Raw genomic sequence first — 19006 nt, 5'->3', positions numbered from 1 at the left:
GGTAGTTTTTGCAGTTCTTTTCTATGCATACCCAAAGGAAGTATGACCATGCCGGTCCACTGCTATCTGGAACCTTCAGGCTTCAAATGGGAACTTGCAGCTTGAAGAGCAGCCTAAAATTAAACAACTGGCCCATTGTTTCCAGACCTCATGAGAAATGGCCCTTATTTATCAGGCCCAAGGAGCTGTTAAATGTTTTCCCTCTTTTAACTGCAGATGTGTGCCTGCGAGTGGGAACTGTAAACCAAGCGGTACATCTGTTTGAGTTCTGGTGTTTTTAACAGAACAAAATAAACATCTTAGTGGACTTTGAATGAGAAAAGTCAGAGCCCATTCAACCCATGAAAAATTGATTTATTTCCCCCCAAAGGAAAAAAGTGAAAAAAAACCCTTTTAAACAAGTGAGCCTCCCAAGTAGGATAGCCCTGGCCAGTCCTTTTGACCTTAGAATGAATCAATTACTTTACTTTGAAGACCTTAAACAGAGTGGTGAGTTTTTTCCGGGAACAACCCTGGTTACTGAGGATCCATGTCCCTGACAGGTTGGCCTGCTCTCAGAAGTCTCCCCTGTCATAAAGAAACAACTTCCTAAGTGACTTATCTTCATGCTAACGTTTTCCCAGTAATAAAATAATTTATAAGCTCTCCAAGGCAGCAAGTTCTCACGTTAATTTGGGTTCTAATTAAATTTTAATTCTAAAGAGAGAGGCAGGGTACATGGAAGCAAAAAAAATAGATTTGTTCTGTCGCTTTTTACAATGTTAGGGAGATAGAAAGAATTTCTTTTGAAAAGTGAGTTTCTCTTATAAAGTCTTGATAGTCTGTCTAAAAGATGGCGAGTAGTTCAGAGCTTTGGAGGGAGGGGTGGGGGAAGAACATGCTTGAGACTGGTTTTGTCTCCAGCTGAGCAAGTAGTTTTGCTTCTCTAAACCACAATTTCTTCAGTAAAAATATTCTAAGCATAGATAATAATAATAGCCAGTACTTACTGGTTCTTAACCAGGAGCCAAGTTCCATGCTACACTTTGTATCTGCCTTATCTCGTTAAAGGATAGGAGGACATTAGTGTATGCATTTTGTAAGTGGAGAAACTGACGCTCAGAAGGGTCACCTGACTGCTAACTGTCCGAGTTAGGCTTTGAACATTGTTCTCCCTCGTTCCAGAGTCTGTCCTCTTAACCACTGTGTCATCACCTCTCACATTTTATATAAGTGTGTGTGTATGATTTGGGAACCAAGATGTGTATACATTTTTCATTCTCTATCTAGTTATAGATCACTTGTGGCCTTTTCTAGCCAGTGGGCCGAACCAGATAGCCTTTCAGGTCATGCCCAGGAAATGAACACACTGTCTAGTGTGAACGCAGGCCCAGAGCCGGATTTGGTTGCCACGGCAGTGGGGGGTGGCAGGATCAGAGAGAATAATGGCCCGTTGGACAGCCAGCAGCAGTGTGGTTGGGGTTCCTTGCTAGTTTACATCCGATGGTTACTGCTGATTTGTTTCTCCGTAATGAAAACATTGGGCATTTCCAGATCTTTTTAAAAGGCGAGGAAGTGGAAAGGAAATTAAGAGAGCCTGTGGCTCTGTTTAATTAACTCTGAAAATCTAAATTACAAGCCTCAATACCACATGGGGGTGGGGGGAGTATGTGTGAGTGTGTGTGTGTGTATATGTAAGTACCAATTATCATTACCTTCAAATACAAGGTTGAGGAAAGAATTTCTGCAGCTTTTTTTTAAACACAGAGGGGTTTTTTAAATAAGATGTGAGGAAAGTAGACATTTCCAAGAAATGTTAACTCAACAATGAACTTTTTAAACGTTACTTTCTTGGTATCTTTTTTTGGTTTCAGTCACTGAGAAAATAATTTAAATAAGAGGTCTGAAAGAAGCAGCAGAATATTTACACTTGACCCGTTGTTCAGATACTGCCACAATTTATTTTTAAGCTGTGTTCCCAAACTATCAAATATTACTTAATCTGGTAATCCAGTAAATCCATTTATTCATTCGGCATACAGACTTTGAATGTCTGCTGTGTAGAAGGCCCAGTGGATGCGGAAATGAAAGGCCGTCTTGCCACTGTCTTGTGATGAATCCCTCCACAGAGCAGGTGTTGTGGTGAATGTGGCCTCCTAGTCCAAGAAAGAGAAGCAAACACAGGAGGCCCTGGGCTGCATTTTATTGCCTCCAGGGACTTTCTGGAAGCTGACAGCCCATGTATTAGGATGCATGGTCTTGGATGCCACTAGGAGGGAGGAGTGGAAAAAGGAAATGAGTAGCCCTTTCACTGAGTCTCTGATTCCGTGTTTGCACAATGTGATTGACGGGACATGTCAGGGAAATTAGTATTTCGCTGGAAGGAAGGTAGTGGAGTTGAAGTGTTCCAAAATCTTTAAGCTTACATTGTTTTTTGCGTGGTATTGTGATGTTAACCATTAGGTATAGCCAAGACTCATTCCTGGCCTGTCAGAACTAATTTAAAGGATTTTTCTGAATGCTTCCTGCATCTAATTTTTTACTAGTTTTACTTTTGCTTTAACTTCTTGGGGTTCTTTATAATTGGTCCACCTTGGAATCAGGTAACTTAAAACTAATGTAGAGGTGCACTGAGCCACGCAAAGGGCTGGGCTCTGGAATCTGACTCCTTGCTTTCTTTTTGTGCCACTAAGTCTTCTCGATGAGTTTCTTATGAATAATTTAAAAGACATGCTTTTTTAAAAAAAATATTTTATTGAGGTCACATTGGTTTATAACTGTGTAAATTTCAGGTGTACATCATTATGTTGCAGCTTCTGTATAGACTGCATCGTGGTCACTACCCAAAGTCTAGTTTCCATCCATCACCATACATCTATGCCCCTTTACCCCTTTGGTCCTCCCCCCAGGAAATGCTATTTCTTAAAACATAGGATGCTTTCTCCTCACTAGACACTTTTGGAAGTTTAGGAAAATTCTGAACTGTGTGCATATGCAGTAATTCCAGTTCTTTTGTTTCTAGCTTAGGTGGGCAGGAAATGCAAACAAATTATGATAGGGTCTTAACAATCAAGAAAGTAAACGTGCAACTAAGAAAATTACTTCATGCAAGAAGCCAGAGCCTAAAACAAGTATCCATTGCCTGCCAATGTGAAGATTCCACTGGTCCATGCAGATAAAGGAATGTTGGCCAGGCCTGGAGACCAGTTAAGGGTTTCTTCAGTCCCAAAAAGTGATGATAGTTTGTGGCTTCAGTTATTATAACACTCACACCCTCTTTTGATGTTCCTTTCTTAGCTGCCTTGTCTCAGCTCCTACGACAGCTACTGCAGCAATCAAGTAGCTGCCAAAGCTCTGCTGGACCACAAAAAACAAGACCACCGAGTCCAAGATTTCCTCCAGCGATGCTTAGAATCCCCCTTCAGCCGCAAACTAGATCTCTGGAATTTCCTTGATATTCCAAGAAGCCGTCTGGTGAAATACCCTCTGCTTCTTCGAGAAATCTTGAGGCACACACCAAATGATAATCCAGATCAGCAGCACCTGGAGGAAGCTGTGAGTTTGTCTCTTTCTTCCTCTCTTCCCTTGTTATTTTCCCCATAACGGCTAGAGGATTGGGTAAATGGGTGAATGAAGGGTCCCTGGGTACCCGGGACTCAAGAATCTTGGTTCCAGGCTTGGCTCTGCCATCAACCATGTTTCGATTTTGCAGGTTGCTTCTCCTCTCTCTGCCTCAGTTTCCTAACCTGTAAAATGCAGTGTTTACATGAAATGCACTCTGAAAATTTCTTAATTCTGTATAGGTGACTCTGTAATCCATTTGTTACAATTGCTGTGAGGATTAAGATCTCTGTGGAGATTTTAAGTTGAATATCTTTGTTTAGTTAGCAAATAGGAATTGCCTTTTACCTTAGCCTCAAGGCCCATTTGTGAAGTCAACACCCATTCAAGATCCCGCTCTCCTTGGCCCCGGATTGCAGTGGGAGGCCTAGTCAAACCTCCTGCTCACCAGCAAATGTTTATTAAGTATGGAGAAATATGAATTCTTCCCTAGCAGCAATAGAAGACCAGGAAAAATGGGGTCTATATCATGAGACTATTGCAAACTGGTAGCATTCTGCTCAGAGAGCTCTGTCCTGGTTGGGATTCTCTTTGGGGCAGGACAAAGGAGAGGACAGGCCAGGAGGAGCGAATGGCCTGAGCAAAAGTGTGAAGAAATGTCGGGACAGGTCATGCCTGGGGAATACCGTGGATCACTGTACCTGGGATTGAGGATTCTCTGAGGAAGCAGGAAGAGGATGGGGGTTCATATCTGGTTATAGAGGGTTTTAAATATCAATGTGAGACACTTGTCCTTTGTTATCTTTTCATTTGTTTTTTGTTTTCTAAGTGGCTGGAATTCAGCTTTCAAGTCCTAGCTCCATTGATGACAAAATGTAACCTTGGACATGTTACTCTCCTTGTCTGTAGGACAAGGGGCAGAGGAGGAAGAGACTAGGGACAGGGAGGCAAGTTGGGAGGATGCTCTAGTGGTCCAGGTGTGCAGTCATGGAAACCTGCTCAGGGAGGTAGCAGTGGGGATGGAAGCTAAGAGAACAATTCAAAGGGTTCATTCCCTGACTGGATCTGGGACAACAGAAAGAGGATATGCGTAGGGGATTTGAAAATCAGAAGCCTTGAACCTGCTGAGCAAACTGCCTGCTCCTCCCAGAGAGGGGTTTAATAATAACAAGTAGGAATAACAACAACAATAATAGTCATACCTGCTGACATTTCTTAAATATGTAGTAAATCACCTTTATGTAATTGCCTTATAGGTTATATATGTCATTTAATCCTCATAATAATGTATGAGATAGCTGTTCTTGTTAGGACCATTTTCCAAATGAGGCCTGGAGGGCTTAAATAACTTGTCCAAGTCCAGAGCCAGCAAGTGATGGAGTTGATGTCTGAACCCTGTCGGTGTAGACTGCAAATCTTGTGCCTTTTCCACTTCTTTATGATCCTACATCGTGGAGCTGAAAGCCTGGCCACTTCATTGAGCCCCTGTTGCCTTTGGAATTGTGGAAAGCTGTCTGGCCACCAGACTTTGTGGAGAGACCTCACTGGCACAGAGCTGGGCCAGGTGCCTCTGTGTAGAGATAGAGAAGAATAAGGAAAGACTTTCTCCTGATTCATGAGGTGTTTGATGTGTCTGGCAGGCCCGACACACACAGACCAGGCCCCCAATCCAGCATGGATGGTGGATATAGGCACCAGGGATGAGGCCCATCTCACTTCATCACGTCTGTTTTTATTACTGGGAAGAGTGCAATAGAGTTGCCTCCTCTCCGTATTTCATCCCAGCCAGTGTGTGGTCTCTAGGAATGAAAACAACAAGGAGCTCGAGCTAGTCTAAATAATTACTTTGTTGAAGCACACGAGCCTGCTCTGAGTTTTACTGTAAAGATTTCTTCTTTTTAATATCTAGCATGAAAGAGTAATGCTCTATTTAAAAAAACACCCAATGAGCTAAAGTTTGAATTTAAGAACAGATAGATAAGAGTATGATTGTTTGCCATATGAAAGGATGCACCAGTTTCCCTAGTGCATAAAATGTGATGCCATTTTCAAAAGCTGCATCTGCACCCAGTCAGGCAGACTTGTACATGAAGCATGGTCTACCTGCACTCGAAAATGTCTGCAAAGCAAGTCTTCTAAATGCCCATTTACATAATATAGGAATAGCAATTTTTTTTTCCTACCTTTCAAAGTCCTTGTGGTATTACCCCAGATGAGGAGAAGTATTTAGCCCTGTACTCTTGGGTGCGCTGTGAATGTTTGATAAACATAAAACTCATGCTACCAGTGTAGCTTGACTTATATGTTCCCTGAATAAATTTTCCCCCAAGAAAAGGGAAATATCGGAGAACTCTAAGTAAATTGCTTTTATACCAACCATTCAGTTCTATGATTAGATCTAAAGAACAGTCTTGCTTTAAATGCGGTGCATAAACCACCACATCTTTATTAAAATTTCTTAATAGTGTTTTGGAGGGTTGATAGAAATTTTCCCCCAAGGAGAACTTCTTAAAATAGGACTTAGCATATTCAGATATTCCAGCAATCTGGTGGTTTAACATTTTAAATTCTAAAGATTGTTTCAGCCAGAAAATGATCCTACAGACCATTTCTTCCCTCCGCCCACCAATGTTCCCCAACTTCTTAAAAAAAAAATCACTGGGATCAGTGAGAAGAACAGTCCTGCTTTTGATGCAACAGCAGTGAAGGCTGCTATTCTTGGTTCATGTCAGGAGCCTACGAGTAGATGATGTTACCACACAAGGGACTAGACAGACAGGGCTTTCAGATTTCACTTTGAGGATGACGATTCCAGCATGTGTGCCCTTAATCCCTGTTCTGTTACCAGGTTCTCTCTCGTCATCTCCCGTTGCCAGTCCCTTCACTTCAGTTTGAACCCTGTTGAGAGATGCAACAATGAATTTAATTTAAATGAACAACTGCCATGACTGTTTGCTATTGGCAGTCTGCTATATGTAACTTTATTCCTCGCTGTAATTCTGCAAAATAAATTCCTCTCAAGAACCAATGCAGAGAGATTAGATGCTCATAGTTACAGGTGGATATAAATATAAAATAGTATTTTTAATAAATGAAAGAAGACCCAGAGTTACTATTATAAATGTATACACAGAATATGGAGTAACACTGTTTCCATTATTTTCTCTCTTTATATTTTTTCCAACACTAGAGGAAGAAGCAGCATTTGAAAGTAGTCATAGCTGCCTAAGGAAGCACTGTGGCATTTGAGTTCATTAATCTTCATGTGATATGCCAGCTGTTCAGTTCCTGAGTTAAAATAGGAAATGAACACATCATTATGTCTGTAGTACATCTTCTTTCTGGTTTCCTAGATAATTGCAGGAAACTCAGAAAATTGATTCAAGTGCTGGTTAATTCCAGCTGCCCAGGTATATACCTAATAATAGTTAACTGATAAGATGAGCCACAGCAATTAACACTAAGAATTTTAAAAGCAAGGAAAAAGTATAATTCCACTACATATTAAAAACGTAGTAAGGTTAAAGGATAAGGTAGACATGAAACAATTGCTCAGATACCTCCCATGTACTCACATGTTGAGGGCAGGGACCCTTCTCATTTCTTGGAATGCTACCACCCAGTATAACACTGAACAGATGCTCAACAACCGTTAGTTGAATTAATTTGAAAGATAAGTCCTAGTTTTAGTATATTTTCAGAAATTTCTCTTTGGTTTGTTTTTGAGAGTAACAGTAAGTAATCAGTCATCTTTGTAAACCAAGAGGAGGAAAAAAGAAACAGAGAAAGTTTGTATACCAAAATGTTCTATTTATTACTTGTTTTGTGTTAATAAAACTCAGATTAATTTCACAGGACTTATATTTAATGTTAGGTTGATATCAAAGGCCAAAAAGATTCTATTTTGACACAAAGAACCTGTATTTCTTAAAATAATGTAATTTTTTAAATTATCAGAGTAATGCTACCACCAAAATTTGAGAAATAGAGAAAAGAATAAATGGTCTTTGAAACTCTTAATAGCTACAAAAGTATACAGATTATGACTCTGTCCAAAGGATACAGTTACCACACTTCAGCTCAGAGCTGTGAGATCTTCTGTCAAACTTGCATGGAGGCACCAAAGCTATAGCTGAGTAGAAATTTTCATCCTGTTGCTTTAGGCAGAAGATATCGTTTCACTGGCATGTGAAAAATAATCACTTAATCTTAGAATTCACCACCACGTTAGCACGTTACAAGATCTGATAGCTTGTCGCTGAGTGAAGGCCTTGCTTTCCAGAGATTGGTTTGTTTTCCCGTTAAGTAAATGTGACCAGAAAGAGGCCTTACCAACATTTCTCATCTGGTAACTTCTTTTCCATTAATACCACCACAAGAAAGATGAGATTGTTGGTCTTTTCATTATTAGGGGCAGAGACCCTGCGGAGAAGTCGTTACTTTGCCTTTGATTGGTGTCATTGAGTTTTTACTCAAATTTCTCGTTCCTTTGTTTTCTAGTATTTTCTAACTTTTAGACGTACTATCCAAGTGATAGAACAACAACATATCAGAATAAATGCCCACTGATCATGTCTCAGTGCTATACTCTTATTGTTTTGTTTAGCTTCATTTTGTAGTAACAACATTGCATCCACTATTGCTTTGAAATCCCTCTACCCCTAACTTATTCACATGAGTTATAGACATGAACGTGAGTATACATACACAAACTGTCCCCATTACTCCTGGTATCTTTTCTTTCCATTCCTAGTTCTCTGTCCTTTATAAACCATTTATGTTTTGTCACTAAGAAGATATCCAAACCATTTATTCACACCCAATTTGCAAATATTGTTTGTAGGTTAGATCGAGCGCACATAGACAGAATTCGAAACTGGGTTTCAAATCCCCAAAGACGATTCCTTTTCTGGACTACTACATTCTGCTTTGTTTTCTCTCCTTGGCCAAATTTTTTATATGCATACATTTTCAACATTGTGAGCATGTTTTAAGAAATGTGCAACATGGAGCTCAGTAGTTATGAGTCTTGCACATTGAAAGCTGCACCTTATATCTGTTCCTCTCAGATAAAATTATGCATCAACATTTGTTTTATATATAATACAAATATGTGTATATGTGTGCAAATAAATATATGTGTATATGTTTATTTATATGTGTATTTGTATAAATGGATAAGTAGGTAGATACAGTACATTAAAAGCATTTATTTATTTATCCCTTTTCCCAAAGCAACAACTTAGATAATAGAATCTCAAAATTAGATCCAAGTGTATCTTAGTGACCTTCTAAGCTGAGCCCCTGGGACTTAGTGTAGATGGTTTGCTTACTTTCCCCGTTCTTTCTTCTTTGTTTCTATAGATAAACATCATTCAGGGAATTGTGGCAGAAATCAACACCAAGACTGGCGAATCTGAATGCCGCTATTATAAAGAGCGACTTCTTTACTTGGAAGAAGGCCAGAAAGACTCCCTGATCAACAGCTCAAGAGTGCTCTGTTGTCATGGCGAACTGAAGAACAACCGGGGTGTGGTGAGTGGTTACTCTTCTTCAGTGCTCGTTCTGGGCCTCCCCGAGTACCTACTCCATTTAATGCTGAGCCTCCTGTTACTGTGCCTTCCCTATCCAAGGTCAGGTTCTTTAGATAAAAATTGCTTTTCCAGTGTCTTTTATATCATAGGATCTTACATATATGTGGAAAGATATATGTATATATATCTTTCTGAATGGCTTTCTCAACACTTTTAATATATATATTTTCTCAACACATTTAAATATATATTTATATATATTTAAGTAGTTATATATATTTTATATATATTTATATATTTATAATTATAATTTGTATATAAAAACTATATATTATAAATAGTTTATAATTTATATATATTATATATACTTTTAATGTATTTTGTATATTTTTTTAAATTTCATGACCAGTATGTATTCAGAAAGAATTTTAGAAACCAACATAGAGTTGCCAACTTTTTATTTTGTTTGATCATGACCTTCAAAAACAAATACAGAACAGTTAACATCGCCTCCCTCTTTGATATCAGAAAATAATGGATGATTTTAATAGGACAGTAAAAATGTATAACCTGAGAAAAACAGATGGCTCGTAAATTGAATGCATTTAGCTTTATGAGAAACTCTTTTCTTATGGATTGGCACCCATGTACAGACTGACATTTTAAGAATAAATTTTTTGTGTTTTTTTCATGACAACCTACCCTCTATTGGCTGTATGTCTAGCTCTGACCTATAGATACCCCATTTCCTGGCTTTAATCCTGAGTAGATATTGAGATTGTTCCTCCTCTCCTATCAGAGCAACTTGGACAAATCTCCCCTGGAGCGCTTACTGCAGTGAGTTGTCGTTCTCCATCTGTCTGTCAGTATCTTCCCTTATACCAAGCTCTTTTAGGGAGGAGACTATGCCTTCTCAATCCCCAGCATCTAATATGGGGACCTGGCACATACTAGGCACTCAGTAATGTGAGGTGAATGAGTGAGTGAATAAATGAATGAATGCATACTTGTATAAAGGAAGGATGGGTTGGAATTATATGAGTTCAAAATTCATTCAAGTTACAAAGCTATTTTTACGTGTAGACAGTAAAATTAATCTTAATATACATATTATATAATTTTATATATTATATATAATACATATATAAATATATTTAAAATTAATTATATGTATATAATTAAAATTAAAAATATATATTTAAATGTGTTGAGAAAATATATATATTAAAAGTGTTGAGAAAGCCATTCAGAAAGAGTCTCCACTTTGATTGTATTTCATCTTCAATATCTAGTCAACCCTTAGAATGAAAGCCAAAACTAGGTTGAAGAGTTCTTAATAAAGCTTTGTTGATTCAAGGAACACCCTTTTGACCTGGACTGCGAAGCAACATTTATGAGCAGGCTTGGAAATGTTACTTGAAATCATTGAGTACATGTCCCAGTGCCCATTATCAGTGCTGCTGTGAATCCAACCAGCTGATGGTGCCGCAAGAGGTAACGAGACCTGTTGCAGGCCACTGCTTGAAGAAGTGTTTCTGTTTGACTAGGGAGTTATGGTTGCTAGAAAGCTGCCTTCTGCTTCTTGCTGATTTTCGGAAAGCACTGGTGGACTTCTAATGTCTGATGCTCTGGCTCTTTGAACATTCTTCCTTGGAAGCCCTGTGGGAGATAGTCGAGAAGATGCATCGCTCTGTGGGATGAGGGCCTGTTCTCTTTCTGTCCATCAGTCAAGGACTGAGACTCTCTGGTCGGCTGTGCCTAGGGCATTAAAGATGAACTCTAGTTCATGTTGTAGGCACATAGATTTTTTTTTTTTGTGAGGAAGATCAGCCCTGAGCTAACATCCATGCTAATCCTCCTCTTTTTGCTGAGGCAGACCGGCTCTGAGCTAACATCCATTGCCAATCCTCCTCCTTTTTTTTCCCCCGCAAAGCCCCAGTAGATAGTTGTATGTCATAGTTGCACATCCTTCTAGTTGCTGTATGTGGGATGCCACCTCAGCATGGCTGGAGAAGCGGTGTGTCGGTGTGCACCTGGGATCCGAACTCGGACCGCCAGCAGCGGAGCGCACGCGCTTAACCGCTAAGCCACGGGGCCGGCCCCCGGCACATAGATTTTTGAGAGCAAAGATAGTAGTTGGGGTAGGAAATTTGTTTTAGTTATTTTTTTTCCCAGTAGAATTGTAGAAGTCATTATGAACAAAGTCCTTTGTCAGGAAAAAAGCTCAATAGTTTTTGTTTGGTTTTTTTTTGTGAGGAAGATCAGCCCTGAGCTAACATCCATGCCAATCCTCCTCTTTTTGCTGAGGAAGACTGGCCCTGGGCTAACATCCATGCCCATCTTCCTCTACTTTTTCATATGCGACGCCGCCACAGCATGGCCTGACAAGTGGTTCATAGGTGGGCGCCCGGGATCCGAACCCAGGCTGCCAGCAGCAGAGCGTGTGCACTTAACCACTACGCCACAGGGCCGGCGCCGAGCTCAATAGTTTGAGGGCAAAAAGGAGCTGAGGCTAAAATGAGGAATTCTCAGTGAACATTCATAAATAAGGGATATTTTTTAAAGGTTACCCAGAGAATCTGAGTTCAAACTGCCTACTTTAGCTAGAAGATTGAAGGTTGAAGTAGAAATAGTATAAAAATCTCTTGATTATTTTTAGTATGTAAAACAATTACTAACCCCTTCCCTCCTCTAACCCCAAAAGAAAAGTCTTAACACATTCTTTCCACCATCTCCCTGCCCCCCCCAAAAAAAAACCCTTGCCTTGGTTATTTTGTGCTTTACTCTGTTTTTTAATCTTCAAACCTCTACCATCTCCACCATCAGTACAGAATCATCATCATCACCAGCCAACATTCGGTTGAGCTTTAGTTTCTGCATTTTTGGGCAGGGTGGGCGTGAGTGACCCACAAGTCTCTTTTCTCCCAAATATAAAATTATCTGATAATGTTGAATGTGCTTCCTCTGCCCCAAATCAAGATTCTAAAGTGAATTTGCCACCCCTACTCTTCTGGTCTCCTCTTTGAGACTCCTGGGTTGATATTCCCAAAAATTTCCACTGGAAAACTAGAACCCAGCTGCAAAGTTGTGGATCTTTTCACTTTCTTTAATTCCTAAGCATTTCCAAACTTTGAGAAGAGTCTAGCACTTGGAATTGAATGGAGCCAATTTACCCCAGCTCCACCCAGCAAAATTGCTTTCATGATGTTGTTTGAGACAGGCCTTTATTTCTGAGATTTTCTTTTTGCCCACAACACACACATCAGTCATCAGCCTTTTAAGCACAACCTCTGCAGAGAACCGAGGTTCTGATGAACTTAACTTAGAAGGACAACTTCTTTGATCATCTTTCTTTGTGGCTACAGCAGTGTGCTCTGATTTCCTCAGGAATGGGCAGTGTTCTGAGTTGGAGTGCCTAGATGAAGCTGATAATCAGCTCTGTGGTTGAAGGAACAATGTTTTATGGGTTTAGGAAGCAAAGATTAATATTAGGCTCTTGTATACCAGTCTCATTCTTTATAGACTATCGTTCATTTTGATCTCTTAGAATTATATTGGGTACAATAAACCAAAGCCAGAGAGGTACTAACTTTTCTTCCTTCATTACCCCTTTCGTTCTTTGAGGTTTCTCATTTTTTTCTTATGGGAGCTAGAGGCTGTGTGTCTGCACAGATTGTAAATTACAATGTGAATAGTGCCCTTGGAGCTGGCAACCCTGGCTGCAGGTGTCTGTAGGCAGAAAGGCCTTCTCCAGTGGCGCCCAAGGGAGGCACTCTTACAGGAAAGGCAATGGATGCATCTGGAAATGCCTCTGACCCAAACTTCTGTTCTGGAGGTGAATTTGAACCTAGAAGTTCATAATCCAGTGTGAACCTGGTACATGGGGACCTCTTATCCACAGAAGTCCACTAATCAACTACTCATTAGATTGTTGCTTAGGGAAATCCTGTGGATTCTTTTCTTCCAGAAACTGCATGTTTTCCTGTTCCAAGAAGTGCTTGTGATCACTCGAGCCGTCACCCACAACGAGCAGCTCTGCTACCAGTTGTACCGGCAGCCGATCCCTGTGAAGGACCTCCTGCTAGAAGACCTGCAGGATGGAGAAGTGAGGCTGGGTGGCTCCCTGCGCGGGGCCTTCAGCAACAATGAGAGAAGTACGGATCACAGTCCATTTTGACCTGTTGAATGTCTGTGGTCGTGGTGGTTCGGAGGGAGTGGCTGGCTGGTGAAGGAAGGAGAGCCATGGCCTTGAAGTCAAACTGTGTTCCAATGCCGTCTCATCACTTACTGATTGTGTAACCTTGTGCAACCTCCATGAGCCCCAGTTGCCCATCTGCACAGTGGGGATGCATGTGTACCTATTTCATAAGGTTGTTATAAGGATTAAATAAGATACCGCAAGTGAACCTGTCTACACATAACTGGTGTTCCTTAGGCTTTCTTTTTCTTTCTCTTTCCATTGGATAAAAGCATGGTTAATACCAGATAATCCCTCTGGGGATACCGGTTACATATCGGTGCCTTTTGTAGTTGAGCTGGCAGACTTGTCTCTAAAGAAACATGAGAATTCATCTATAATTACTCAAATGGACTTCTCTAAATTGAGACTTAACAAACAAAGGAATTAACCAAGAGAAGCTAAGATAGCAATGTCTATCGAGTATCTTCTATGTGTCAAGCACTTTTCTAGGCACTAGTATATACTGGTGAACCAAAAAGTTAAATTCCTTGGCCCTGTAGAGCTTACATTGTGATGGAGGAGATAGATGAGAAACAAATAAATATTCTGTGTGCTGTTAAGAAAATTAAACCCAGTAAGGGGATAGAGAGAGATAGCAGTAGGAGGTCTGTTTCAGATGAAATGGTAGGGAAGTCTTTGAGAAAGTAACATTTCAGCCTCTTGAGTTAACTTTGGCATCACATTGTCAAAGTAATTAATATGTGCTGCCTCTTACGTACTCACCAGTCCCTCCACCCTAGTAGTAGTAGTAGTAGTAGTAGCAGTAGTAGTAGTAACTTATATTTCTGGAGTACTGACTATGTGCCAGGCATTGTATGAGGACTTACATGTATTACCACATTTATCCCTCATAATAACCTTATAAAGTAGCTTCTCTTTGTTTCTCCCATTTTTATGAATAAAGAAACTGAGACATAAAGGAGTTAAAGCACTTGGCCAAGAGCAAAGGGTGGAGCCTGAATTTATGTGAAGTGGTGGCTCCCGGTCTGTTGGCTACAGGGATAATGCAAGGGGACTGAATGCAGATGCTTCTGTGAACCAAGCATTGCATGTGGCACATGGAACCCATTAAATGCCAATTAATGTTGTTGTTATTAAACTAAATAAAATGTCTTCCCTATTTGCTACCATTTTTTAAATGCATGTAGCTGCTGTTGAGGTAATTAAAATGTTATTTCATTTTAAAATGAAACCAAATTTATAATAGTTCCGTGTCTTTACATATCTTCTCAATCATTGGATGCTAAATGAAAAGCTACTATCGTGGGGAGGGTCGTGGGCATGTTTTGATGTTACAAAGAGCCTCTTAAACTTGAAAAAGCTCTAACTTGGGGCGGTTGAAATTACGATTATCATGCCCACCTTAGACTTATTGAATCCAAATCTCTAAGGGTAGGGCCTGGGGATCTATATTTTTAACAAGCTCCCCAGGGGATTTTAATATGCAGCCAATACTTTGGGGTCCCCTGAAACATAAGACTTAGTTATTCCCAGCTGATATCCATTTGCTAGCTTCTGAGGGTAACTAAGGGCAGAGAGCTAGATCTGTGTTAATTCCAGTTGACTGATGATGGCTGCAGGGCAGAGCTGAGCTGTGTCATGGATTAGTGGACACATTTTGTAATCAATTAGTGATGTCTGCCATGGGTACTGGGGGTTAGTGTCACTACATGTGTTATCTTTGGCCTGGGGAAATATCTGTCCATTGACCTTTTTCTCATGTGTTTTTCGTTTCTAGTTAAAAACTTCTTCAGAGTAAGTTTCAAAAATGGATCCCAAAGTCAGACTCACTCACTACAAGCCAACGATACCTTCAACAAACAGCAATGGCTCAACTGTATTCGTCAAGCCAAAGAAACAGTCCTGTGTGCTACTGGACAGGCTGGGGTGCTCGACTCCGAGGGACCTTTCTTAAATCCCACCATTGGGAACAGGGAGCCACAGGGAGAAACAAAACTTGAGCAGATGGACCAATCGGACAGTGAGTCAGACTGTAGTATGGACACAAGTGAGGTCAGCCTCGACTGTGAGCGCATGGAACAGACAGACTCTTCCTGTGGGAACAGCAGGCACATTGAAAGCAATGTCTGACAGAAGTATGTACTTTCTGGAGTTAGCCCCGTGTCCTACCTGTACAGTATTTGCATTCCACACGTGGAACGGTTTGGAGAAGCACTTTTTAATACTTTTGTGACCATGTTGACCCAGTCTCTTGTATCTGTACCTTTGTCCCTAGTACTGTAACTGCCAGTCTGTCTGTGTAAGCTGGAATCTGTAGCAACTGTTATCCTGTATTGTATTTCACAAGTGTCGGGATGGATGGAGAGGTACTTGAACAAGTTACTTTCAATTGTCCTGCTGGATTTTGAAAAATAGAAAAAGAATCTCTAAACTACTGTTACATGTAGATCGCTTAAAGAGTCCCTCCGTGTTTCTGAAGTGCTTTTCTAGCTCTTTGACGTGGTAGCTGAAGGCGTGGAATTTAGGGGGCCTTGCAAACAGGGCCTGGGGAAGTCACTCGTGTACCCTCATGGGATTTGCAGGAAAACCAGGAAAGAACAATCGTTGCGGTAAACTTGGTTCAATGTTATCCAGCCAGAAAGCATGAAAACATCCCTGGGGATTCTAGAGGTTTAATTTTGCAAAGGAATAAGTACTATCTTGACTTTGCAATGTCTTCCAGTGCAAATTTGATGCAATAATCTATTAGGACATGAAATAGAGTCTGACTTTAAAAGGACCAGCACAAAAGCAGCTATCAGCTCTGAATCTTGAACTGAAATGCACATTGCACCAGAGGGTCTCTGTCACGGTTGCTGGCTTGCCTTAGAGAGCCATTTCTAGCCTAAAACATCAGAACAGAACTCAGAGGGCCTGGAAAACCTGGCAGGATAACCAGAAGGCTGTCTTCATTTGATTTCATTTGCCGAGCCTTGCTCATATTTTAGAGCAAGAATGAAGAGATAAGAAAGAAAGACTACGACCAAGTCAGTGACTCTGTTTACAGAAACAGATGAGAAGAAGAATTTGGAAGAAGTGCTTCATCGTAACCTTATGTGGGAAACATTACAAGAAAAAGCAAGATCCAGTGCCCTTCTGGGAAAGGCCAGCGCTTGGGTTTTCGGCTCTGCTTTTGGGTCATCAGTTTGCCGTCTCTGGCTCTGTGCTATGATCAGAATCATAATTACATTCTCCAGAGGCCAATTTAATTAACTCTGTGATTAATTACTCAGTTAACCAAACTAGTAACCTCTTTGTCCAGCCTTGATTTACAGTGCAGGGTGGGTCACAGACCTTAAAAAATGTTAACTGAATACACAGAAAAGCTCCCTGTGAGTATAAATATTAAGGATGACCTGTGCAAAATTATACCCACACCAGCACTAGTAGTAATGATTCTAAATTATTGCCAAAAAAAATTTTTTTTAAATCTTCTGTGTCTTTCGAGTTTACAGAAAGGAAAGCAGTAAATACTGTATTGTCATTTTATTATATGCATCTATCATGTACATTCAAAGAAGCTGTGTAACAAGATTTATCAATATAAAACCAAGGTATATTGCTTATTTTTCAAAAACAAAAAAATATTGTGGTCAGTTTTACCCTGTAAAACATATTTCTGTATTTATAGATTTTAAACATGGTGAATTTTTTTTCTATTACAAATTTATTTAAAACTGCTTTGTTTCTCAAGTTGTTGTTGATTTAGGGAGTGAATGGACCTGCTGCAGATAGAAGCAGAGAAAAGCTGATAAAAGTTGTTTGATAGTGGGGAAAAGAATGAATCATTCTTTGCAGGAGCCATTGGTCACTTTGGCCAGTGTGTTGAGAAAAGAGGTCTGACAGGTGCTGGCCTATGGAAAGAAAGTCAATGAATGTTTTGATGAAATGAATGTTTTTGTATAATGGCTTTAAACTTTTCTGGAAGCATTTCAAATAAATTACATTAAAATATCATCCTCCTTGTGAACAGTACTTGCCCTACAAACATCAAATTTCAGCTATCTTTTGGAAGGTTCTGTCTGAAATTTTTGCTTGTTGTACCCAAATACAAACTTTAAAAAAGGGTACAGATTGAAATGAATGTTTTGATTTGATCTATCAAAGCTTTGCCAGCACTCATATTTCTAAGATCTGTTTTTTCAGGCGCTCTCTACTCATTCAGTTATTCATTTTCAACAACTAAATCTTGAATGCATACTATGTGTCAAGTGATAAATCTTAGTTGTTACAGAAAAGAAGTGTTGAATCTCATTGCTAGTATAGGTGACTGTTGATGAACTTGAGGGTAAACAGAAGACAAATTTCACTTTGAAATTCTTACTGGAATTTCAGTCCACTTTTTTCTTTAATTAAAATGGTTAGTTTTACCCCCCTAAAGGGTAGTTTTTAGATGAAAAGGCTAAACAGTTTTAAGCTATTGGTAGCCAATTCTCAGTAGCATATTGGTCCAATAAGGCTGGTAGGTAGTCTTATCTTCATAATATGCTCTCACCGTTTTCTTTAACATACTGTTAATTCCCAGATTAGTCAAGATATTCACATAAATAAATGTAAGTCCAAGTTTTTTCCCAAATGAAAACTCACTCTTCCTTGTTCTCATCTTCTTCCTCCTCCATCCCTTTCATCTTCCTTGTCCTTCTTCAGTGCCACTTTGGATATTCCCTTCTCTTTTCATTCCCATGATTGTATTGACTTTGATGCTAGAGAGCATATCTCTATTAGTATATTAGAAAATGTTTGCACAGTAGCCCCCCTTACCTGCAGTTTCACTTTCTGCAGTTTCAGTTACCCACGGTCAACTGCAGTCTGAAAATATTCAATGGAAAATTCCATAAATAAACAATTTATAAGTTTGTGTGCTGTTCGGAGTAGCGTGATGAAATCTCCCGCCATCCTGCTCTGTCCTACCGGAGATGTGGATCATCCCTTTGTCCAGTGTATCCAAGCTGGATATGCTACCTGCCCATTAATTACTTAGTAGCCGTCTTGGTTATTAAATTGACTGTTGCAGTATCGCAGTACTTGTGTTCAAGTAACTCTTATTTTACTTAATAATGGCCCCAAAGTGCAAGAGTAGTGATGCTGGTGATTTGGATATTCCAAAGAAGCAGTAAAGTGCTTCTTTTAGGTGAAAAGATGAAAGTTCTCGACTTAGTAAGGAAAGAAAAAAAATCATATGCTGAGGTTGCTAAGATCTCCAGTAACTTTTACAGTATATTGTTACAATTGTTCTATTTTATTAGTTGTTGTTAATCTCTTACTGTGCCTAATGTATAAATTAAACTTGATCATAGGTATGTGTGTATAGGAAAAAACACAGTATATATAGGGTATGGTACTATCTGCAGTTTCAGGCATCCACTGGGGGTCTTGGAACGTATCCCCTATGGAGAAGGGGGGACCACTGTACTGACATTTTGTGGGTTAGCACAAATGACTGAGGGCTTAATGATTTTCTTCAGTCTATTTACAAGATGTTATTTGACACACAACTAAATGTAATCCTCACGGTCTAGATGAAAAGTCATAAGCAAAGAAAAGGGCCAGACTAGCAATTTTGTGCAAAATTAGAGTATGGTTTCAGCTTCTGGGTTGTGGTCACCACCACCGACTGTTTTCATTTCCATTCCCAGCACAGTTTCCAGCAGCTAAAAATGCAAAACTCTTCATAACAACTGTCCTGTTTTAA

The 19006-nt window shown here is 39.8% G+C and overlaps 1 protein-coding gene across 3 annotated transcripts in view; it reads left to right on the top strand.

Annotated features, from left to right (window-relative positions):
* Window positions 1-17271, top strand: part of ARHGEF3 (Rho guanine nucleotide exchange factor 3) — a 296369-nt gene extending 279098 nt beyond the window's left edge. For all 3 annotated transcript variants that reach the window (XM_004419841.3, XM_004419840.3, XM_004419842.2), the window contains 4 exons: window positions 3277-3534; window positions 8905-9075; window positions 13042-13228; window positions 15053-17271. In XM_004419841.3, coding sequence (XP_004419898.2) covers window positions 3277-3534; window positions 8905-9075; window positions 13042-13228; window positions 15053-15405 — 969 coding nt within the window. In that variant the 3' untranslated portion in view covers window positions 15406-17271. The remainder of the gene's footprint in view (window positions 1-3276; window positions 3535-8904; window positions 9076-13041; window positions 13229-15052) is intronic.
* The last annotated feature ends 1735 nt before the right edge of the window (window positions 17272-19006 follow it).

This window comes from Ceratotherium simum, chromosome 5 (genome assembly GCF_057802395.1).
Source record: "Ceratotherium simum simum isolate JZ-2026a chromosome 5, ASM5780239v1, whole genome shotgun sequence".
Taxonomy (NCBI): domain Eukaryota; kingdom Metazoa; phylum Chordata; class Mammalia; order Perissodactyla; family Rhinocerotidae; genus Ceratotherium; species Ceratotherium simum.
This window is presented reverse-complemented; position numbering and strand designations above follow the sequence as displayed.